Source organism: Ciconia boyciana, chromosome 8 (genome assembly GCF_034638445.1).
Source record: "Ciconia boyciana chromosome 8, ASM3463844v1, whole genome shotgun sequence".
NCBI classification, from domain to species: domain Eukaryota; kingdom Metazoa; phylum Chordata; class Aves; order Ciconiiformes; family Ciconiidae; genus Ciconia; species Ciconia boyciana.
Genome location: NC_132941.1, coordinates 31,211,225 through 31,236,187, shown reverse-complemented (window position 1 = coordinate 31,236,187; position 24,963 = coordinate 31,211,225). Strand labels below are relative to the sequence as shown.

The 24,963-nt window shown below is 38.0% G+C and overlaps 1 protein-coding gene across 2 annotated transcripts in view; it reads right to left on the bottom strand.

Annotated features, from left to right (window-relative positions):
* The window catches only part of CTNNA3 (catenin alpha 3), a 548,079-nt gene that overhangs the window by 882 nt on the left and 522,234 nt on the right, over positions 1-24,963 (bottom strand). Inside the window, exons 15-16 of one of the 2 annotated variants that reach the window (XM_072870046.1) lie at positions 21,877-21,982; positions 14,225-14,359 (exon numbers count right to left, since the gene is read on the bottom strand). In XM_072870046.1, coding sequence (XP_072726147.1) covers positions 14,225-14,359; positions 21,877-21,982 — 241 coding nt within the window. The remainder of the gene's footprint in view (positions 1-14,224; positions 14,360-21,876; positions 21,983-24,963) is intronic. The other variant, XM_072870047.1, reaches the window with a different exon arrangement.

Genomic DNA, 24,963 nt, shown 5'->3' with positions numbered 1-24,963 from the left:
AATCCCTATCACCTACTGCCATCTTCAACAGCACACTACATAGGCATACAAGTGTTAAAGCAAAGGCATTTTCCATCAATACTCATGAAATAGGAAATAGTGCATTTAATTCGAACTGAAAATCTGCTAACTGGAACAAAAATGACAGCTTTAACAAGTGAGTTGGCTCTCCCATACTGTTCTGTAGTGTAATACAAGCAAACTCACAGATTGCACTGCTCCTTCATACATCTGAGGCCTGCAGGCTGCACAGTGTCTACAGGCTGAAAGCAGAGAGTGCTGGGGACACTTTGCTGTCTTAGTCACCTTCTCAGCCCCAATAACTTTGGCAGCCTAGCTAGAGGCTGACTTACCAATGTTGCACAGTTGCACTGTGAAAACAGCAAATACCATTTACTCATGTGTGTTGAGTAAAGGCATTTTATTCTGTGTTAACCCCCGCCCGTGAACCTTAATCTCAAACTCTAGGCACAAATCTGATCCAACATGCTCCAGAAAGAGATTTCAAGCAGGCTGTATGCAGAACAGAGTTACTACTCTGATGGGGAGAGCCTATCTTGGGGGCTGTGGCTTGACAAAACCAAGAACACAAGTATTTGACAAAAGGCCAACACTGGCAGAAGTACTGATGCCTGTAATTGGGCATCAGTATTACTTCAACCCTTGAAAATGAGAAAAAGCCTTTTTCTCGTTTTTTGTGTTCTCAAAACACAGACTGATAAGGCTCAAGCTCATCCTTTCAGAAGTAATAGGGACAACAAAACATACAGAAGGGGAGGAGCTGGGTGTGTGGTGGGATTGTGTGTGTATGGGGGTGTCCTTCCATGTCTTGCGGTCTTAAAATCCAAGAGCAGAGAATCGCTCTGTGTATGTTTGCTGCAGCTGTGTCTAATGTTAGGCATTGTACGCCACCCTGGGCACTTCAGAAGGTATAGCCACACATCCAGCGCACTGAAACAGGAAAAAATTATACCATTTTAGGTGAAATGTTTACAATTTTATTTATGGTCATATGGAAAAGTTTTTTTTGACAGGATAGGCTAACAGCTGAACAATGCCATATTTCATTTTGAGCACAGTGCTTTTTGTACCATTAAATTTCTTTTGAATTTATTTGCTTGAGGTAAAGGCCGTCTTCCCCTTCAACTTAAGGTACCTTTGCTGTTGTCATAGTTCACCGAAGAACTGCTAGGGACAAATATAGGGCGTAAATCATCTCAGTGACCTAAATGAGTAGCTTTTTATCTTCAAGGAAGACACCACACTCCTATTTAATTACAAGGCTGACAATTTAGATTTGGAAAGGAATTTCTAGTCTGAATACCTTTAAGAAAGCCTTGTTTTACAGATGTATTATTTATTTTAATATTATTTAGTATCTAATACTTAGAGTTATTATTTATTTAGAAATATTTGTTATTACAAATATTATTTAAATAAATACATTCTACCTGAGACACCTGCCATTTTATGACATCCTCCCCAAAACAGGTAAGAGGAGTGTTAAAAGTCAAATTTACACCAGTGTGCCAGGATGAGAACAGTATTGGTTTTAGGACCATATATAAACTTCAAATGCGAGATGGTCTACTTTCTAGAGAATATGTGTGTACACCCACACACACACTCTTACGTACTCAAAGCACATTGTTCAGGAATATTTGTCACTTGCATATATGCTAACACTGAGGAAGCCCACTATGGTTTGGATGTAAAAACAGTAGGATTACTCTATATAACTGGAGAGCCTACATTTCCACTTCTAAACATCCTCTTTGTTGAAACATTTGTCTTCTGTAAAAGAAAGGAAGTCAATTCTCTAAAAAGACCATTGGTTTTAGTGGGAGAATGACCTTCATCTTTGTCATCCAGCATAACCACAGTCTTTTGCAATATGCAGATTTGCAAACTGAGTTGTTAGGAAAGGGTCAAGGTCTTCTCCCCTTTGCCATGTCAAATGAATCGATCAGGTGAGAGGAGTGTGTTATTGTCTGTATTTATGTTGATTGTGTAACACTTTATACATATACACACAAATGCAAATAAGGCAAGAATAAAAATGCAGCCCAGGGGCTGGATTTAGTTGCATTTTTTGAAACACCTGTGAATTGGCAGAAACCCCCTGCAGTTAATATCACATTTACTGCTTCTCTCCGGAAGTGCCAAAAAAACCTTACCAATTCCCCCCTCCCCAAAGTTAAAATACTTAGAGGACTGGTTGAATGCACACATACGTGTGATAGCAAACCAAAATTATATTTATACACTAAGTGTAAAATTCACCAGATGGCCTCTAAGGTGCATTCTTTGCTGCAGCATGTAAGATTTTTAGAAAGGATTTCCAGTTTGTAATAGTATTGTAGTAGTCACTTTAGCATTAGTATCAAGGCTTGCTGAAGTCTTAGGCCCCAAGAACTTTCACCTAGAACCACCGACCATGCACTGAACTTTTACTTGGCTACATGAAGGAAGGCCCCCGAAACCGGTGCAAACCAGAAAGATAAGGAGGCTTCAACCTTAGCAGAAGCTGCAATCTTAGAGATAAGAGACGAATCGGCCTGCCTAGAGACAATGAAAGGGCCCAGTGAAGAACGGGAAGACCCCAGACCCTGACACTACTATTGGTCCGAACTGTCTCCTGAGGGGAGGGGAATTTAGATTGTAAGGGTATAATCGCCCAGGGATTTCTTCGTTCTGGGTCCCTCTCCAGAGGCACCCAGCTCAAGCTGTTTTCACCGCTGTGCCAATCAATAAATCTGTCTGGCGTACGTCGCATCGGAGACTCTGCTTTGGGAAAGCTAGGGTCGAGCCTAAGGGGAGAGAAAGCGCCCGAGAGTTGAGTGTGTGTGTGAGCGAGGAGTCGAAAAGGGGCACCCGTCAGCTCAGTGGAGCTGCCCGCTGCGAAGGGACTCAGGTCCGAGCAGTTAAAGTCTGGGGCGGTGCGTGTGCGACTCCCTGAACGGTGTGTGGATGCTCGGGCAGCGGCTTCTCCTTTAACAATAGTCATGTAATCTCTGCATGGCAGTATTTTAACATAAGATGGTAGGTATATTTGGGGCCTGTGGTTTATAAACAACTTTAGAGAAGCAGGCTGCCTAGCCACTCTGCTTGGTTTAGCAGTACAACATAGTTCTTGTGATACGATTTGAAGTGAAGTTCAAAACATGTGGTGACCTCCAAGCCTAAAGCTTATTTCAAATGCTGCTTTTAATTGAAACATTTTATAAACTTCCAGGCTGTCAGTAAGGTGTTCTGCTCAGAGGCCTTGTCGTTACACTCCTGATAGATCTTCAGTCCCCAGCATATCCCTTTTTCTAGGGAGGCTGGCTCGTGTTTGTAGCATTAGCTCACTGGCAGATGAACTGACATCGTGTCTAAATTTCGAACTGCTGAATACTCACTGTCACAATACAGATTATGTGGTTAGAAGGAATGAGAAGGGGAGAGAGAGACAAAGTTTCATATGAACTTTTTTCTTTCATGCTAACCAGAGGATTAATAATACAGAGCGACACGTGCGCACGCACACACACACAGTTTTAATTATCTGTTGTTCTCTAGAAGAGCTGACAAGGCCATGAGCCTGACAGCTTCTTAAGAGCTTTGAACAATCTTTTTTTTTTCCCCCAGTGGTCAATATTGCTGGCATAATACACACTCACTTTTCTAGCGTTAGCTCTGTAGTAACACCACTATGTAGCTGCGATGCACCAAAGGGGGCAAAAAAAAAATAGTTTTTTCTATGGCAGAAGGTGTATGGGCTTAAGGGGCAGGTTTTTTCCTGAAGTTTCTCAGTAACTTCAGTGTCTGTAATCCTTCCACTTTTTTAAAGTTGCCTGGAGTTGGAGCCATGCTAGGAGGATGGCAGGCTGGGCAGCAAGCTGGGCTGGGGTGTCAGTGGCAGGACTAGTGACTGCTGCTCCAGGAGTGGGGAGAAAATAAATCTGTTTGCATGGAAGGAAAAAAGCTTCTAGAAGAAATTGGTAGCATAGAATAGGCAGGATAGAAGGTGGTCCCAAAACTTCATCCAGTTTTTATTGTGACTCTAGTTTATACTGTGAAATATGGATAATGAAGTGGATCCTGGGGGGGCGGAGGTGGTGTATGTCAGGACAGACAGCAATTGCCATTAATTTTACTTTCCTCTTGGCATCTCTGCATAGGCAATGAAGTATAGGGAGACTTACTTAATGCTGCCCTTTAGGCTATCCATGTTATTTGCAGTGTCTTAGTGTCCACGTTCCCCCTCAGTTTTCTGTAGGGCATCTCACGCTACTCTTACTTCTATACAGAAAAAGGGGGGTGGGGGGGGAAGTACTTCTTAACTGCATTCAAAATTTTGGAGAAGCTTTTAGAAGATGTTCTTGGACAGGTACTACAGATGGTAAGAATCAGGCCATGCATTTTATCTTTTTTTTTTGTTTCTGGAGAGCAGCTTTTTTTATACTTCAATGCCAGTAATGTTATAGAGTTTGGTGTAAATCTATTGTTCTTCTATAAATGTAATGTACTCAAGGACTGTCTTCACTTGGATGCTTTTACCTCAGATATTCAGCAGGCTCTTCAAGGTCTCCTATCTAGGAAAACTGATGAAATTAAATTTAGCATAAATGAAAGATTGATAAAATATTCATTGAGCATTTAAGGTCATTTCGTTTAGAGAGATGTAGCTGCAAACTCTTCAATGTGTAGCAAGTGGTACATAAAGATTCACTAGCAAAACAAACAAACAAACGAACCCGAAACTAAAAGCTGTTTTATTTTTGTGTGACTCCTACTTTTGCTCTTTTGGCACTTTCTGTGGAGACACAACATTCCAGCCTCCACATTTCACAGGTCTGACTGTGTCGGTCAAGACAGTAATTCATTAAAGGATTTAGGAAAAGCATCCCTTACCATATCTGTCCTCATTTAAATATGTCGTCTGTCCTGTGAGCATTAGTATTTTGTTTCCATTGCAAAAGGAATACAGAATGGTTCTATAACCTCTGTAACTTCATATTGTGGTGAAACACAGAAGACACAGACCTGAAGATAGTAATTTTTTTTAAAAAAGAGATGATCACCTAAATCCCGCCACCAACAAAAATCACACTGGCAGCACTCATGCTGAAATCGACTCTCTCTCATCTCCAGCACTTGCATTCCTTTTCTGTAATGAGTCCTGTGTGCAAGTAAGCAAACTCTCCATTGAATAACAAAGCGGAGGAAAAGGGAGTTCAGAAAAAAACTGAATTTTGAAAATTTCTTTTCCGTTTGTTTACATGCATTATATTTTTCATATTTTTGTAAAATAATTGCATGTCTTGGCAGTAGTAGCAATCCATTACTATAACAAGTTTAACAATATAATAACTGACATGGTCAGTTATTTTATTTAATATTCAGAATGATTAAGAGAATCATGACTTAGAATTTGAAGAAGCTCCTTCTCTGTCAAAGTATTTTCTGTTCAGTGTACTAAGAAATCCTTGCCTTGTCGTGTGTCAATAGGAGTTGTTTCTGTAGCAGTTGAACAATTATTTCCTGATTTTCAAAGCATGTAAGTAAGTAAGTCAGCCTCCCGCTCACATTCTTTGCGCAGATTTGCAGATGCTGTCTCTTTGACATAAAGAAATGGCAGAAAATTGCCTTCTGGAATAAAGCTATAAGAGACTACGCAAAACAATACTCACAAAACATTTCTTGGTATGTAAAGTGCAAGTCTGCTAGAACCCCAGTTGTGATACTCTGGATTTGTCTGCTGTGAGCATTAAATTCTTGCAGGGAACTGAAAGGACAGATTTATCAATTGGCTGTTTACAATCTCCCAAGTCCTATTTACAGTTCAACTAGACTTTCATTTTTCATACAGGTGAAAACTAAGAGTTGACTATCAAATACATAGTTCTTTAATCAATGTTTGAAGTCTGAACTTAATTTTTTTTCAGAAACAAGGTCAGCTACTAAAAATTTATCTTAATTGAACCGCTAGGTTTAAATACATTCCTAGAAGCAAATTTTCTTTGTTACACTATACTGAGAGACTAAGACTGAATTTTTATTTCTTTGACAACTACTTCTGAAAATAACATGAATTCTACATTTCTATGAAGAGTAGTGAGCTTCTGAGTAGTGCTGCATTTAATGTAAGGAGTACTTACTACATTGTGCTTTTCATTTTCTTCCCACTTTTTTGCTTGTGTAACAATTTGCTGTTGTGAATTACTTTATGGCTCTTTCACTAAGGTTGATATATAAAATAAAGTGATTTAATCCCTTAAGATTAAAAGTAGCAAAACAATCCAAACAGGTAAATTATTAAGGATGAAATCCTGACTGTTGAAGACATCAGGGTTTTCCTTGGCCTGGGCCAGGATTTTAACACTAGTTACCTGCCTTGTTTTCTGAGCTGAGGATGTTTACATTTCGACAGTTTTTTCTCCACCCAGAATAGTGATAATTTCATTGTAATGAAAATGGAAAGCTAGTATAACAGTGACACCAGAAGATGGGTGTTCAAGAAAGCACAGGAAAAAGTTCAGGAGTTGGAAGCACTTAATTAACTGCCATGTTTCTTCATATAACTGCTAGATGATACCTAAAACCTATCATGGGTTCAATCCCAGTACAGGTTATATATAAAATAAACCACAGGAGGACTTGCCATTGCGATTCTTTTTTCCCATTACTGGAAACTGTTCCCTCTGCCTTTTGCCCACCTCTGCTTTGCCATGCTCTCCCTTTGGGATATCGGAGAATTTAATCCTGATTTGTGGAACTGGCCTCGGGAAATCTGCCTCACCGCTTGGGTGGATAATCTGTGGGTGTTTATTTTCAATGAGCTGTGTTTTCCCAAAAATGTGGCTATTCCAGTGGTTATCTATGTCTGTCTGTCTATCTAGCAATTACATTATACACCTCAAGGGTATTTGGGGTTTGTTCTGCGTTTTACCCATTTTTCAGGTGGGGATATTGCATCTAATGAACTAAATAACTAACCATTACCAGAATCAGCTTCAGGCTATGTAAGATTCAAAGAACTGGAATTGAGTCCTATAATTAGACTAGGCCTTGTGTCCAAGTTAAATGATAAACAACTTACATAACTACTGTAAAACTGTTTCCCTGAAACATCATAATGGAACATATGCTTAGACAGGTGGTTAACTCAGTCCCTCCCAAGTACTGCTGCTTTCACTTGCAGAAGGTTTTAAAAAAAGTAAACTATTTTTTAAAAAACAGGTCCTTGAGAAAAAGAGAATAATGGTTTAATATAAATCCTTTCCTTGCTGTTTCCATCACTTGCTTTAGTTTGAGAAGAAACAGAGTGCTTGTTGCAATAATCTGTTACATGCACGGAGGCTAAGGACTATAAAATACATCCTGATTTTGCTAATTAGCATAGTAATTATTATTAGGAAAAGTTAACTGTCTTGTAGTGCACATTACCAGTAATACTTCTTGCTGCTTTAAATTCGTTTTTCTTGGTAGATGCAGTTTAGAAAGCAATAGCAACTGAGCTGTCTGCAAGTAATTAAGAGGAAAAAACATATCCCTTGCTTTGCTTCCAAAGGCCAGGAGTTTTCTATACACACACCTACTGTCATACGCTAGGCAAAGGCAGTGAAAGATATAGTGTTAGTACGTTAAAAAAAAACAACTAGTGAAACATTTCTGTCAACTCTCAGTAAAAAAAAAAAATAAAAAAAATTAAAATAATATACCAACTCTTATGGGTTAACAACAACTTTTAGAAAATTAGCTTTTTTAAATTCTCAGAATCAAGTACCGATATAAGAAGTAATTTTACGCATAGTGTAAGGCCCTACAAGTATCCTTCCACTGTTAGTTCAAACAAACTGAACTACAAGTTCCCAATGACATGGAGAAATACCAGCAAGGAGAAATAAACTGTCTGAACAAGGAGCACTAGCTGTGCCTCTAGCGCATGCAGGCATCAGCTTTGTCAGAACAGCAGCTATGGACTTAAAGCAAGGCAAAAGAGAAATTTTTTCACTGAAGGTTGCACAGCAGTAAAAGTAGGACAGCGGTACTCAAGTCACTGGAACAAACTGTCTCCCTATAAAAAAATCAAGTGGGCTGTTACACTAGCCAATATTTCAATATGATTGCCAGCTTGCTGCTTAGCCCTCTGTTCCCATTCTTCAGTCCTACAGGAGCGGCAGCTGGGAAGCCGTTCTGCCCATCTCGACTTCTCTTTCAGGAGGAAAAAGCAACCCCAAACAAACCCTAAAAGGAACGGAAATGCACTGCTCCCCATCCCCTCCCCTGCCAACGGAGCAGCTCTTAGAGAGTTCAGCAAAATGCCAGCTCTTGCTGCGTGGCTCCTCTCTAGCAGTAACTGAAAACCTGCAACTGTAAGAAAGCGTTGAGCAGCCTGCCAGCTGCCACAGTCCTCGCATGTTGGCTGAGACACGATTTTCCTGGGATATGGTTATCCAAGGACTGGGACTGTGTCTGCCAAAGGCCTGGTGGGAGCTACAGATACCCTACCTTGTTTTTTCCTACATGCTAGCTTATAGCTTTGACTCCATGTGTTTTTACCTGTGGTATAGCCTTCAAAGCTGAAACATGTTCATAGCAGTATCGTGCAGGCAACTTTTGATTTAGCTAGCATGGGAACTCAGTGGTAACTCGATAAGTGAAATAGACATTTAAATCCAGCCTTGAAGTATGAAGTTAGAAGTAAAGCATCTACATTTGGCACAAAAGTGGACTTATGTCACTGTATAAGTAAGTCTGGTTCTTGAGATACCAACAAGAAGAGTCAAAGATAAACCAAATGAGACCTTTGCAGGAAAAACAGTGAAACAGCCTTCAGTACACAGGTAAGGCTGGCTAACCGGAGAGATCTTATCTATGCAATTTATCAAATTCTGTGATACTGTAACTCTGAGAACTCTCTCTTCCAGATTTCTGTTTCCTTTCTAAGGCCAAAAAGCTTTGTCTCCCTTGCCAAATACAATATAAAATGAAATATAAGAAGATAATGACTATAAATAGCACATAACAGAGCTGCCTGGCAGAAGTCAGAGAGCGCAATGCTCGCATATGTTACTTTTCTGCCCTGTGATACAATTCTCTTCATTTAAAGCCACTGTTGGAAAACAAGCAAGCTGTCAACGTGCAAGCCTATCATTGTGCAGTACTTGTAAATGAATTATCAGATTATCTACATAAATTAATGCAATTACTGTCAATCTGCATACCCCATTATTTTGTGCCTGAAGAGGCACAAATTAATTCTAATTAATAGAAGGAATTGTCCATTTCCTGTTTAATCACACCTAGTGAAGATTTACTGAATCACCATTTTGACTTGTGGAGCTTACAAATTGGCAATACTAGCTGCATTATTTAAAAATTTAAGTATTTTGTGGGAGCATGAAAGACTAAATACAGATCAAAGAATTTTTAATGAATGAAAAAAACAAAACTGCAGCGAATGAAGAATTAGAAGCTGATGATTCACACATCTCTTCCTCTCTTTTTCTGTACATGACCCTTTTATAACCAACATATCTGGGGCTCTGAGTATTACTGTGCCACTAACTAGAATGAAGCTAATGGAGTTCAGGGCAGGGCAGTGAGAAAGGCAGGTGTCCACATAACTGTAGTAGGAGACACAAGATTATATGGCCTGAAGTCAAAAAGCCACTAATTGAGGAGAGCAGTTATGAGAACTAGCAGCTGGATACACCCCGAAGCGTTGCAACTGCCCCAGGCAAATTGGCCTATTTAACCTACACTAATGATATGGCAGGGGTATTAATTTTAAGAAAGAAACATTCCAGGGAAGGTTGTCAGAGGAGTGTTACAGGGAAGACAAGGACAAGGGCACAGGGGACGTAAATGAAAAACAACTAAAGAAGATAATGTGATATAGAGAACGAATGAATATGAGCTGTGCTTGTGGATTACAACATACTTTTTCATATGCATAATGCTCTTTTTGTCATGGAAATAAGTCCCGAACTGAACTATGCTGACAGTCACCAGTACCTCCTTAGGTACCGTGCTTCTATAGATGAGAATCCATTTTCCTGTTGACAGAGGTGCCCTTATACCGTGGCATTGCTGACCACTGTTATACAGTAGTATATAAGGTTAATCTCTAATGCCATTTTATGTCTGCTTTACTTTCTCCTCCATAGCGTCATCCAGAAGAAGATACTGGTAAGACAGACGTTGTGACTTAGCTCTAGTTCAAGAAGACAGTTCTTTCTTTTACAGATCTACAAATATGTGATAGAATAAGACAACATCCTCTGCTCTTCATCCCTTTATTCTTTCCTCTGACTTGGTCTTTAGGCTTCAATAGAGGATTTTTTTTCGTGAACAGCTACTCTTCTTGTGGGAAAAACACTTTAACATTCCTTGAGGCCAATTTAAATCCCAGATCCTTGTGCACAGTTCTTATTGTTGGAGGAAGGGAAGGGTGGGGTGGATATAAGAGCCATCTCACATCCGTACAATAGTGCTTTATGCGTGGATTTGTGGTCTGTCACCGGCTTTTGCTCAATCATTCTCACTTTGTACAGCAAAGTTGACTTGCCAGTGTGGAAGTTGATATTGGAATATACTAAATGTGGAAATCTGTAATTTCTCACAAGAGAGGAGCTTTCCTCCTCAGCTCTTCTGTTTGCATACACCTATCACAGCTCATGAGGGAGACGGGAGATAACAGAAGGGAACTGTGAGGAGCCAGCAACAGACAGCTGAGGGATGACCAAGAATCAGGTAGTTCAATCTTGAGCATGCGTGTACATGGGTACAGAAGAGAGAAATCGCAGGGCAACAGTGAAAGCAAAAAATGGAGCAACCTGTAAGTATGTTTATTTCCTAATGCCCTTACTAATATACTTTTTCCTGTAGGAGATCTTAACTATCCAGAGGAAGGATACAGTTTCAGATATTTTGAGACTCATGATTTTTTTTTTTACTTAATACATAATGAAAACTTTACTATCTGCAAGGGCATGCCCTCTTTTTTTCTTAATCAAGCCTGATGTCTCTTTTTCTGATTCTCATTCTTTATTAGCATAAACAGAAAAATAACAGAAGGTCAGGACTGGGGAGAATATAATCCTATTCCAGCTACAGTTCTGACTCCTTGAAAAAAGAACTTTGCTATTGATTTTATATGAGCAAAATCTGAAGATTTAGTAGTATTGCACAGACCATTTAAAAAAAACCCTTTTGGCTAGAAGAGTGAAATTCAGCTGCCTGAGCAGATACTTGACAGATAATCAAGGCACAGATGTTCTGTCCGCATAGTTTCTATAGAGGTTTTTCCTTACTATGCTCCAAGATCTTCTCGGGGGGGGGGGGGGGGGGGGGGGGCAATAGAACCTCTGTGCTTTCTTATACAGAACTTTGTCACTTTTTCCAAGGGCAGCCAACCTACATGATCAAATCCTGTGCCCCCACATGGACTTTCAAAGCCAGAATTTGCTCCAGCTTTTAAAAAAAGCAATTTAATAGTCAGCCATTTCGTATCAGTAGTGAATTTCTCTCCCTCTCTGCTTATCACTTTATCCATATGACATATTTTTAATTCCTATATTCTCCTAAAATTGAAGCAAGTCAAACACAAATAGTTCATTTACATATAGATTAGGACAAGCCTTACAGGAAAGCCATCACGGTTTGGTTTGGTTGTATTTTCACATAACCACAATTTTAATTGAAAAGGGACAGTTGAGCACAGTCAATCACGAATGCCTTTCCTTCCCAATAACAGACAATTAGACCAGTGAGACCTTTTTTTTTAATTTTATAATTTTTTTTCCTCTTTTATAGGCCTAACCGTATCACCTGTACTTAAAAAAAAAATACAACCACTGTTGGAGCATTTTCCGAGATTGCTTTAACAGAGTAACAACCAGAATTTACAGCAACTCACCTTGACTCCACAAAACACTTCCAAAACTGTCCAGGACTCTAAGCATGTTCTTAATTGACAGGTTCAAAGCACCTGTTTAAGTGTGTTTATTGAACTGGGACTGAGTCAAGCATTTATTTGAACAAGCAATTGCTTTCCTGAACTGGAACTTCTGGATGCACACAATATATGTCCTCATCCTCCTTCCTTGAAACAGGATTAAGATCTGTAGTAATTCCTCTGGGGTTATGAATGAAGTTAAGTTTGGGTTTTCATTTTTAGAATTAAAATTTTTGCACCGGTATTATGTACTTCCCACTGTTGACATAAGGGTGATACAATAAAGTGGTAAAGAAAACATTGTGAGTATCATTACAGTGGGAGAAAAAAAGAGCAAGAGCCAAACTAGGCTTCCAAAATTTCTTGCAGTGAGTCCACCAATCAATTGTGCTCAGTAATGGAAACAGAACTAGGAAAATTACAGATTGTATGTATCAGGTGGTATGCAGATTTTTGTAGGTCAAGGATCCATATGAATCCAAATTTGCCAAAGTAGTGGACAATTCAAATCAGATATACATTATGATGTGCAAGAAGCTATATGTTTTAACTAGTTTTGTAAGCAAATAAAGTTTATCTATTTGTGTTGTGCATTTGTTCATTTGTCAGTCCTCCAGTAACTTTTTAACTTACTAGTTAGCTAATCTCAGATTTCCAAATTTCAGAGACACATGAATGCCAAAGATAAATAATAAATCTCTACCAGATCACAAAATCAGAGACTGTATAGAGAAAAAAAGAGTCACAAATGAGAGGTCCCAGAGAGGAAAAGACAGAGACAGCCCAATTCTTGTTGGCTCCAAAGTGGGTAGCCAGCAGCCTGTCGGCACGGACTGTGCAGTCAGTGTCTGCACCACTGCTGCTTGTTGCACAGCTGTAGTGGACTTTGGGGAAGGTTTATGGCAGATTCAAGGCTCTATCTATCTATGTATCTATCACAATCAGGGGGAGCATGTTAGAACCACAGAAATTGGGGTAAAAAGCACCAGTGCTCAAAGAAGATGTGAACAGTTTATGTGCAGGTGAGTGGGAGAATGAAGTACTGAAACAAGGCCTCTAAGTACAGAGGGCTACGTGGATTTCTGTTGTGTGGGACCATTGGAGGTAGGTTACAGACAACATGGGGAAGTTGAGCGCATTGATAGCAGAGGACACGTGCACAAAGGGCATGAAAGAATGAAATCTGGCTTTATTAGCCCACACTGCTCATGGAACTGCTTGTAAAAAGAAAGAAGATAATGATAAACCTGATTAACTTACAACCCAAGTGAAAACAAATATTTGCTTCAGAAAGTATATTCAGTTCAAAATTACTTATCTGTAGGTTCCAGAGGTTTAAATATGGTCTCTGAATTTTCATTTGAATAGCCAACAAAAATATCCTACAAAAATCAGTGTTTCAAATCTCTCATGAGCAAGAGGGTTCATTTCTGAGTAGTTTATAAACCGTATAAAATGTACTAATAGTTTTACTGAGATATATATATATTCCAGACTATGTGAATGGGAAGGTATCGTAAAAAGGAAAGTATTGAAATGGTAAGAATGTGGGGTGAGAAACTTTTGTTATCTGTTTTTTGTACCATTTAGCAGATTTTATGTCTTGAAATCATAATCCTACATGCTACAGGTAATAATACTAATAATCAAAGAATATGTGAACGTGAAGGCATTATATGAATGCCTGTGATCAAATTTGTGCTGAGGACAAGTGCATAAAAGTTCCGCAAAATCACAAACAGTATATTTTCCATGGCTAATGGTACTGAGCTCTAACAGAGCTAATGACCCTTAAATTAATGCAAAATCAAGAAATCCACTCAAAAATCAAGTCACCTTGCTCTTTATTTTCTTTATTTCTGTAGGGACATAGAACGTCCTTCATCTTTACCTTCTGAACTGGAAGTACATCTCTAGGGATTTCTTTTTATGTATAGATGCACATATGTGCATGCTCCATATATGTAAGTAAATGAACCACTATCTTAAAATGGCTTACAGTTCTCAAAACCAAATTACTCCAGAATAACAGTGAAGAATAATATGTTTTGAGAATTTAAATTTTAAAAAACCCCACAAGTGATTGCTATTCCTTTTAAGCCACCAGTCTTATGCTTCACTGTCTTAGATTCTCTGTGTTAAGTGAGGGTAAAAAACAGTGGGGACTAAAACAAGATTCAGGACTAGACTGGAACATCTCACAAGCACAGGAAAGCACAACTCAAATTTAAGATTTATTTTGATTAACAGAGCAATTTATACCATTCTTCTACTTACAGCAGACATGATGAGCTCTCCACCTAGGTTCTGGATTTCTGCTTTAACTTGACTGCAGATTTTGAGCTGATGGGAGTACAGCTTGATCTGTTCCAGGTAAGCCAACAAATCCTGTTTGCACGATTGGTCTGGACACTGAAGATTAAGAACAGAACAGTTAAGAAAGCATTTCAGCAGTTTGTCTCACATATCAGATTAATACTTCACTGATGAATCTTCAAATTGTATGTGAGTGTAGCCTTGCTTTTCACTGCAGCTGTATCCGGTTGCATAGTTCATTCCTCTTGTGAAGCTTTTTAAAAAAATAGTTGGAGAAACTCAGAATAATCCTAAACTTCCCCATATTCACTTTTTATTTAACACTGCTGGGCTTGCCTAAGCAGTATTTTGAAACAAATTCTTTAATGTATGGAACACTTTCCCTTCAATTCCTAAGAGCTTATGAATTCTTTTTAAGAAGATACCTACATTAACAGTAATACTTATGTGGGCAAATGTAGACATAAATGAAGAGCAATGTTAACATATATGTGAAATTATGCTTTATCTTATAATACAGTCTACGGGTTTTTGTGTTCCATCCAGAGCTTATTCAACTTGATCCACAGACCTTCTGTATCAGTGGGAACAAGAAAACAATAATGTCTTACAGAAAACTTACTGATTTCAATACTTTAAACAACACAGTATTTTTTATAAAAATAGCATATTTCTACCCTCGCTTCTGTGAACTCCTGAAATACTTGGAGTACTTGGAGGGGAAATATTGCTCTGTGAGTATCAGGCTAGACACCTATGGCCTGGTATGCATTTGTTCAAAAGCTGTTTTTCATTGCTCTGGCAGAATAAAGGGATCTTAAGGTAAATGGTGAGTCCCTATCATGCTACCACAGCTCTAAAAAGTGAGCATGATAAATAAGAAATAGATCCCTACAGTTTTTCAGAGACATGTTTTTAGCCATGTTTTTAGCTATACTTACATTATAAATATGGTCACTTTCTTTTGATAGGAAATTGTGTTCAGCTTTGTAAAAAGATACGTTCCCACCAACTGGAGTGGCAACAATGATCAAGTTTTGTACAGTTATTAAACCTTTGGTCTTATGGAATTGTGGTCAATGCAGTAGTGATTTAAATCCAAAACCTGCTACAAGTCAGAAAAAGCACCAGTTCTGCTTAATTCATGAAATACTTTACCCAAACTACTGGCTTTGCTGAAGAAACTTGGTACTTGTTTAACATTGGGGTGTGATGATTCTACTCTTCATGACTATGCAATACAATAGAAAAGTTTGGTTAAGCAAACAAGTTCACGTTTTAGACTTAGGGAAAGATAACAAGGAATAACGAAGAAATTAAAGTGAACAATTTCAAATTAATTAATATGATTTAAGTGTCAGTCCTTAAGTCGTGTTCTGCTAGATCCATTATTAAAATGTTTTCTGCACTTTGGCATAGTTTAGAAGAAAAACAGAAGAGTTTCTTGACATCCTCTCTTTCTGATGTGTGACATTTTCAAAGTGTTAGTGTATTACGGAAAACTATTCTAACATATGTCTCTGTTTATTCCTTACTCAACACTGCTTTAAGAATTGCAAAAATCAGTATTTAAATACTGGTATCTCAGTGACTGTTTAGAAAACTGGAATACTCATTGTTTATTTAATTTTAATTAATAAAAATCTGTCCTTCCAGTCAAATGCAACGGTAATCCCTTTAAGCATCAGAACCAATTACATCAAGACAGGGTGTATTTCTGGGAACGAGATGCTTGCTCCTCAATTTTTTCTTTTCCTCTTCTTAAATAGACTGTGATTTTTTTTTTCTCCACTGGAAAATCTCAAGAGATGGGCAGAAGGGGTGCCGATATAGTGTCTCATCCACTTCAAATAGTGACAATGCAAATTACAGAAGTTCAGAGACAAGAATATTTTAACCTTATATAGTACTCTTTTATATAATAATATTGGCAGGCCAGTCACATTTACTATGTTGCTTATATACCACTAGAGAAGAAATGTGTAACATTTTAGGAATGCTCAAGATGATATGCATCAAAGACCAGGAAATTGCCACTCAAGAACAAGACCTTGAGGTTAAAATAGTTCTATGAAAACACTCATTCAGTGCTCAGTAGCATTCAAAAAAAGAAAATGCTAGGCATTATTAGGAAAAGACTTCTGAAATGTAATTATGCAACTGTACAACTCTGTGGTATACCCACAGCTTTACTAACCCGTGTAGGTATGGTGCATCTTTCCCCTCTCTTGCCCATTACAAGGCACATCAGAAAACAGAAAAAGGACAACAAAGACCTTCATGAAAACAGGTATTCTTTCCTCCAATACAAAACCAAGAGGTCATTAAAAGTAACTAGCATGAGTTCGAAACAAAAGGAGATGGTTCTTAACACTGTGTTGTTAAGTCACAGAAATCTTTGTTGCAGAATGGTTATACTAAAAGCTTACGTGGGTTAAAAAAATTACTGGACAAATTAATGAAAAAATATCAAGGACTATTTAAAGTATCAAGTGTATCAAAAATATGTTTGGTTAAGTAAATTCTTGAATGGCTGTTGGAGGTTGGGAGACTATATTGTGGAAGTATCATGAAACACATGCTATTATCTCACTGAGTTCTGTATATACTCACTATTAACTATTGTCAGCAACAGGATTATTGGCCTAAATGAACATACGGTCTGACCAAGTGTGCTCATTTCTATGTACTTTACCCATAAAACTTTACCAGATTCTATGATCAAGGCGGGGACCAACACAATACAAAGAAGAGGCATTTACAGGGGTAAAGATAACATTCCACACTACTTTAAGCAGGATGAAGTACTACAAAAAAATTGAAGCCTCATGCCTTATGGCATATCCAAATCAACCATAAACAGATGTTAGAAAGAAATGTACTCTGTAGAGAGGATATTCCGTAAGGAATCCTCTACATATTGCTCAGAAGCATCTGGTACAAGCAACACTTGCTTACTAGTGAAACCAAACACTAGACTGCAACAGAAGGACAATTAATAAATTTTGAGTTTAATCATCCCACAGGCAATTGATGGTTACCAGTTTAATGCCTCACATTCTTAGCTAGAGATCCTGGCCAATTATGAGAGGTCCTTTCCCATACACATTGAAGGTAGTGGGGTGTTAACCAAGAGCTTTCCATAAGAACAGGATCAGAACCAACTTGCATCCAAAAGATGCAGTGGTCTTTTACCTAATAGAAATAATATCCACAGAAACCTCAAAGTGATTTGATAAATTATGCAATGATTAAAAACACAGTGAAACCAACATTCACAATCCAAGTGAAAAAGACACTGGGCACAGCAGTGGCACAAAAGATCAATACAAACAATTCTGCAGGAAATTCTGACTGTAAACAATATTGTTCTTGCTTTACTTTGATTTCATTCCTTTGCTAATGAAGTCAGTAGCATTCTCTGGAATCTGACTCTGTCTTCGTGGTGATTAATACTGGGTCACACACAGACCCACTATTATAAATATAATTGTATAATTTATTGCCACTATTTGTTAATTGTAAGCTTTTAGGTAAGATGATCCTGTAATCAGGAGATCTTTTTTGGCACATGTGCTTGGATCATATTTATCAGCTAATCATTTTAAAGGATGCCTTTTTAATTTTACTTTCAGGAAAACTTTTAAAAATCAGCTTCTAAGTCAGGAGACTACCTGGTTCTATAGAAAGAGATCATATTTCATATTGATCCCTATACTTCCAGAATTTAAAAGTAGTTAACATTTTATTGCATTGATGTATTGATCCTGACCGAGAGACCACTGTACATCGAGGAGTTACTGACCTACACGGCAGTTAACCTGAGTAGGGCCAGGCCTGTGCTGCGCTGCGCTATGCTGCACATACCGCTTGGCCTTCAGGCCGTGCTTTGGTGCACAAATCCCTTGGCCGCAGCATACACCTAGCTAACATACGGCAGCAGAGGAGCTTGTGGGCAGCTCCCACTTGGTACTGGTGATTAGGCCACCTGCATATCCCTGCCTTTATCTAGGACTGCAGAAAGAAGTTCTCATGTGAACATCCCGTTTGACAGTGGAAATGATTAATAAGAGTTGTTTCCTTGTAAGAAAATCCCGTAATAGCTCGAATGGCCAAAACGGGCGAATCTCTTCTATGGACAGGGTCTGCCCAGCGTGCTGTGGGCAGATCAGAGGCCCGGTCAATGCTACACCACATGCAGTTCCTACCACTGAAAGGGATGTAAGATTATCTACGCTATTCTTTCCTTACAGCGTTAGCTCTGACAAATAGCATTTTAAATGACACCTCACAGAGTCTGAGTGCCTTTCTTACTGGGATCATAATGGAACAGCACCTCCTGGTGCAAAACAGTTGGAATACTGAGGAGGCTTTTAATAAAGATCTTAATCTACAGCACATTCCATTAAAACCAGGATGTACGAACTGCCTTAATTATCTTAGGGCTTTCCGGTCACAAATTTGACAATGAATTTGGAACAATCTTATTTTAAACTAAATTTATTATCAAGGTACTTGTGATTAATTTCCCTAGGTTTATGTTGATGCTGTACTGTGGTTATTTTCACAGTTGTTACCTCTGAGTCATCTCAAAGTGCTGTGAGGATAGACTGAAATATAACTGAATTCTGCTAATTGTACCACACTGTGTCCCTTTCCTTCAAAGACAGGAAGAGGGATTTATGAAAATCTGAAATGAAGAACAACATATCAGAGAGGTGCTGTCGTGGCTGATGAGTTATAAAATACTTCAAATACAGTTTCAGGGTGGTTGGGTTTGGTTTTTTTTTCATCCTAACAGAAAAACTGTATGAACGATGTAATTCCACAGTTCTCAGTTTTGAATCTCTGAAATTACATGGAGTGTGAACCAAAATAATTCATTTGAAAATGTTTTATGAACAGGGAAAGGACAAAGATACGACAATGATTCTTCATTATGCAGTGATTGCTTATTTTGGGTTCTTGCTCAGGTCTGAAGCTAGATAGAGGAAATAGAGCGAGGTTTTTGCTTTTCTTCCTTGCATGTAGCTTTGAACACTGAAAATATTACCATATATTGCTGTGGTCTTGTTGACTGCAAAGGCAGAGTAATAGTTGAGTCATGGGGCAACTGTGAACAGTAAAGTGATGTGGCCTAATGAAATGACAGTATCAGAAGTGGTAACAAATACTTATAGGGTAGCCCAGGGGAGTGTAAAGTTGCTTTTATTTTAGGACCCCAAGAGAGCAAGGCATAGGAAATTTGGCAAAATAACAGCTGAGAAAAGGAATTATTAGTCTTTACAAATACCTTGGAGAGTAAAAAAAAAATGCAGTGAGAAAAGAGCTCTGAAAGTTAAAGAATTATTTGGCATGGGGAAAAAAGGTTACAGAAGTTAAAAGATTTCTAGCCATCTGAGGAATGAGAGGATCATATTAAGCATCTTTGTAATAGGAGGAGTAAAAGCAAGATTCTCTTTTTTACTAAGTTTGACATGTGTCTAGCAATGATTATAGTTGTGCTCACCACAGAGGTACTGGAAGGGCTGCTTTGGTTTGTTCTTTTTTTTTTTTTTTTTAAATTGTATATGCTCATTTGCTTCTAGTGCTTGTAACGTGAAATTACATCTAAAATACACCTATAACTGACTAGTGTATTTCAGATGCATACAAGGTGCCACAGGGAATAAATACCAGGGGTCAGGTGGCTCAAGGGTATCAACTGTGTGCAAGCTCTGAGCTAGGACAAATGGAAATAATTTGAGTGAATCCAGTAAAAAGGTTACAATAACTTGAATGATGTCGCATTTCCCAGCAGCTACGAGGGTACACACAAATTATGAGCACTAATGATTCACGGCTACTTTTTCCTCACACTAATTTGTTCATGTTTCTAGTCTGGAGTCACTGTAATAATACAGAAAAAGGAAAATTTTAGGAAAGAAATATTTCAGCAAGACTGGATTCTCTATTCTAAAAACAGCAAGAGATTATGACCCTTCCTTATCTTTGGCTTTGATACCACACCGTTTTCTGCAATAGATCAGTGACAAGTTACGGCTTTGAATTTTAATTCGTAATTGATAAAATCTTGAAAGGAGACATTCTCTAATGCTCTTGAAAAGAGAGTGTGCTGGAAGAATATCTGTCAAGATCAGAAATGGGGACTCAAGACATTTTACGTAGGTTTTCCACAAATCAGATCACAACTGTATAGACAGAGAATAGAAATTCTTTGTCGTCTTGTCTGGAATTCAGAGACATACGACAGAAAACACTAACAGATTGTTGCTGCTTCATAGATATTAGAAAAGCAAGCATTGTATATGAAAAGCAAAAGTGAGGGGAAGAGACACAGTATGTGAGGGTGTGGAAGACAGTGACTATATCATGCTACCCTGTGCCTTAAAGGTAGTCACAAAGACTAGGAAGATAAATGCTTTAGATTTGATACTTGCACACTGGCATTTCACTACACTGTTCTATTGGCACTGTCTGGCCCTAAAACAACCAACCTTACTTAGTAAAGAGGGCTGCATGTGACGAGTTGCTTGGTGTATTCATTTACTAAGCTGCTATGCAGTTGTCTTAGCCAGGAAAATGAGCATGCTTATCGATTTACGTAGATCCTAGTTTGGGTTATTTGATTTTTTTTTTTTTGAGCTATCGGATGCTTTAAAAATCCAACGGAAATAAAGTAGACCTTATAGTTCTAACCTTTTGCATTTGATGATGATGATACATATTTCTTTTAAATACTAAAAAAAAATAAAAAAAAAAAAATCACCTCGAGACTGCAGGTATGTAGAGGCAAAAACTGACTATCTAGAAGGGTATTTACATGGCAAACCATTTGACATTGATGCTCCAAAGAAACGGCCAGTGTTGGGGAGGGGAGAGATAGGAAAGATAACCTAGGTACAGCAAAAGCAGAGATTCTGTAACATATATAGAGCTTAGTGTGGAAAATAAATAATTTCAGAGACAGAGAAGAAGAAGTCAGTAACCTTACTAAGCATGGTGCTGAGGCCTAGCACCTGTCCAAAGCAGTAATCCTGCTCAGCAGAACTCTATTGCCAGTGCAGCAATCCTGTGTTCCCACATCTAAGCTGACTCACCTGAAACAACTCAAGTTTTTTCTGGGTAATTTACCCAAGGAAGTCAAGAATGGACTATACTATACATCTAAAATGTTGCATTCATAGCTTAAAGGAGCTATGAATATATATCTATATATTTATATATACATACATATATATTCATATATGCTATATCTCTAAAATGCTCATTCACAGCTTAAAGGAGCTCACAAATATACACATATGTACAAACACATATGTACATAAATATATGTACATATACATCTGTGATATAAGTACACATATATTTATGGGTGTAAGTGTATATAAACAGACACATTGATATGTGATACGAAGAAGAGAATCCACACATACAGTTAAGACAGGATCTATGTATCCATTGCTTCAGAAATTGAGAAGAAAAGGAAAATCAGACAGGTAGATCTACAAATGTCACAAGTGGTTTTGTAAGTGACCTTCTTAGGCGTTGGAGGTTCTGTGGACAGATTAGTCTGTGACAAAGTTCAATGCATTGCTGCATAAATAACCTACCTGATTGGCAATCAGCCGTGCTAGGACATCCATCCTTGATCCCGACTCTGAAATCATTTTTGCTGCATTAATTACATCAGATGTGTTCTTCAGTGGTCCTCTACCCCTTCAAATGAAACAAAGAACCCTATTACATTATTCAAAAACTGAGAATAAATCATATCCATGCAAATTAGGCACAGAAAAACTCAACTGAATAAAACAACTAATTCATACAGAAGCAACATTAATTAAATCCCCCCCCCCCCAACTGTTTTGTTTTCATGTCCCACAGATTTGTATTGTTTGGCATCAAATGGATGCAGAAGTACCAGAAAGATGTCATACAGTTTTTTCATACTGGAAGCAAAACCCATGCCAAATCCTGAGAATACGGAATTTAAGAGAGTACTTGTGCTCTTTGCTTTTCCTGTGGTTATATGATGTTTATGTTCCTTTCCCTTCCAGGAATTTTCCAGTAAATATGTTCAAAGAAAGTTCAGCACAGTGATGTATTCTGAGAGTCATTATGGGTATCTGGTCAGAAAAACTAGGGTTTTTTTTATTTAATTGGTGTACACAAGCATGAATGGAAATATATGAACAGGGCTGCAATTAAAACCAACAAATGCCACTCAAAATACAGATATGCCATATCTCAAAGCACTTTCCAAATAATTTCATAAATTATTCAAAGAACAATTTCCAGTTTAGGAAAACTGCAAATTTCTTGTGAACAGTTTGTCAAGAATCCAACTTCTTTTTTTGTACAAACACCCCCCCCAAAACCCAAAAAACTTCTTTAATTACATGAGAATGTTTCTAGAACCTACGAAGAAAAGTGTAATTACTTAAGGTAGGCAATATTGACAACCATTATCTTCACATTCTCTTGTGCTTCAGCTTCTTCAATACTGAAATACTTCAGCTAAACTAAAATCAACAATTATACTTCGCACATGTATAAAGTGAGCAACCCTGCTAAATTCAACTTTGCTTTGACAAGAATATTTTTAGTTTTATTATATAAACATTTAATTCCTGAAGGCCGCATATCAATTTACAAGTTCTGCAATGGACAAAGGAAGTAGAAAACATGGAAAAAAATTGACTATACTTCTTTGTTCAAATGAGAAGACTCTTTTCCTTGAAGTCAATATGGTTTCATGTATAAAGGCAGTAAATCATTCCAGTAAAATCTCAGCCTAAAAATATTATAATATGTAGTTATACAAGCATTTCATTCAGTAAGAAGACAACAAGTGATGACAACACAACATGGCAGGTAATGTTTAATCTCTTCTTTTCTTGATTAATTATATTGCTTAGCAAAGAACTAATTGTTGATCCTTGGGGAAAAAAAGCATACTTTACAAATTACAGTTCCTTATTCTCAGTTTTTGAAGCCCACATTTCGAACAACCTAGAATCGGGTATTTTACATGGTATTTTTCTACAGAAAGGTATCTTTTTGTTATGGAAAACCTATTTAGAAAATTGATTGAAGTTTATAGAAGAATAATAGTGTATGTGAGGAATTACTTTGCAAATGCAATCCCATGCCTCCAGGATTAAGTATGACTGCATATTGAACCTTCCCACCACTTCGGTCCACTGATTAGCTTTTCATTGCTATTTGCATTGTGGCATGTTCCAAAGCTATGTCAGTTGTTCATAGCAAGTCCTTTAGGTGCTGTACAAACTATAAGCAGGCTAATATTCTCCTGGAAATTTACAACCCAGTCTACCAGTCAAACAACAGAAAAGGTGAACATAACCCAGAATTAAAGAAGTGGGGAAAGGAGAGATGGCATAACAGTGCGAGTAATTTCTGCTTAGGTAATTCTTGTGAGTATCAGCCAGCAGCTTTTTTGACATCTGAAGATAAGCTGGCTGAGTATTTTGAAGGTGGAGCTGTTCCATTAAACTAGCAATTTTCTTGTACCTGTGCAAGTCCTTCAGAGGATCTGGTTAACAAGAAGGAAGCAATTGTACCCAAGAAAGGTATTTCAAGCAAATGAAAAGAAAGTATTTATTTCCACTGCAAATATGGCCACCATGAGAGTCATTAGAGGAACACTCAGCAATGAGGATTGACAAGACTTCTGCTCCACTTGCCACCTAATTGCACCAATGGTTCAAGTTCTTCTCTACTACATTCTCTAAGAAATGTGGGGCAGGATGCTTATGAGCTACAAACCACAGCTAAGTCTTGAAATAAAAGCTTAGAAATAGTGTTTAAGAATGCTTCAGGCTTATATTAAAAAGTGTTGAAAAACCACTGTGTTGTTACACATACAAAGAGGGCTCCTTTTCTACACAACCGAGAAGAACTATCTACGCTCCTTTTTTTTTACCTTCACGTAAAATCCAGACCCTTTTAAATAAAGTACAGATTTAATTGCCTTGGGATATGGTATAATGAGCCATTAGTCCCAGTTTATGATGTTTGGCAATTCTATCCACTAAATACTTTTAAAAGAATACTTGGGAGAGTACACCAAATCTGCTGAATCACCAGCCAAATGGAAGAAACAGACAGAAGAAAACCGGGATGAAATTTCTATGAGGAAAACTGCAAACTCTATATTTGGACACAAATAATCAACTGCATAGAAAGAGAGAGATATAGCCTATATAGCAGGTTTTAAAAAAGATACAGGAGTTATTACAGTGGGTCAGTCTGAACAAGAGTCCATGAGGCAGTGCTGTTATGAAAGTAGCAGATGCCACACCAAGGTACACAAATAGGCAGATATCCAAAACAAAGTTTAACTTCTGCTTTCTCAGTTTTGGTAAGACTGCAGCTGCAGTTCTGTGTGGGTTTCCATGAAGGAAGTTTTGACACAATTGGAGACCATGCAAATAGGATGATTAGACATGTTGAAGCCATGGCCAATAAGGAAAGATTGAAGAGTTTAAACCCTTCTTTGATCTAGAAATTTCAAAATTAAGACTGGGGCAAAGGAGGAAGCATAAGCAAGAGAGGCTGTAGGATACATATGGTAACAGTCTCCAAATGGGCTTCATGGCTGTAGTGGGTAGGGGAGGTAGTACTGAGCTTACATTCTAGAAAAGAAGCTTCAGGTGAGGTGCTGAGATCATGAG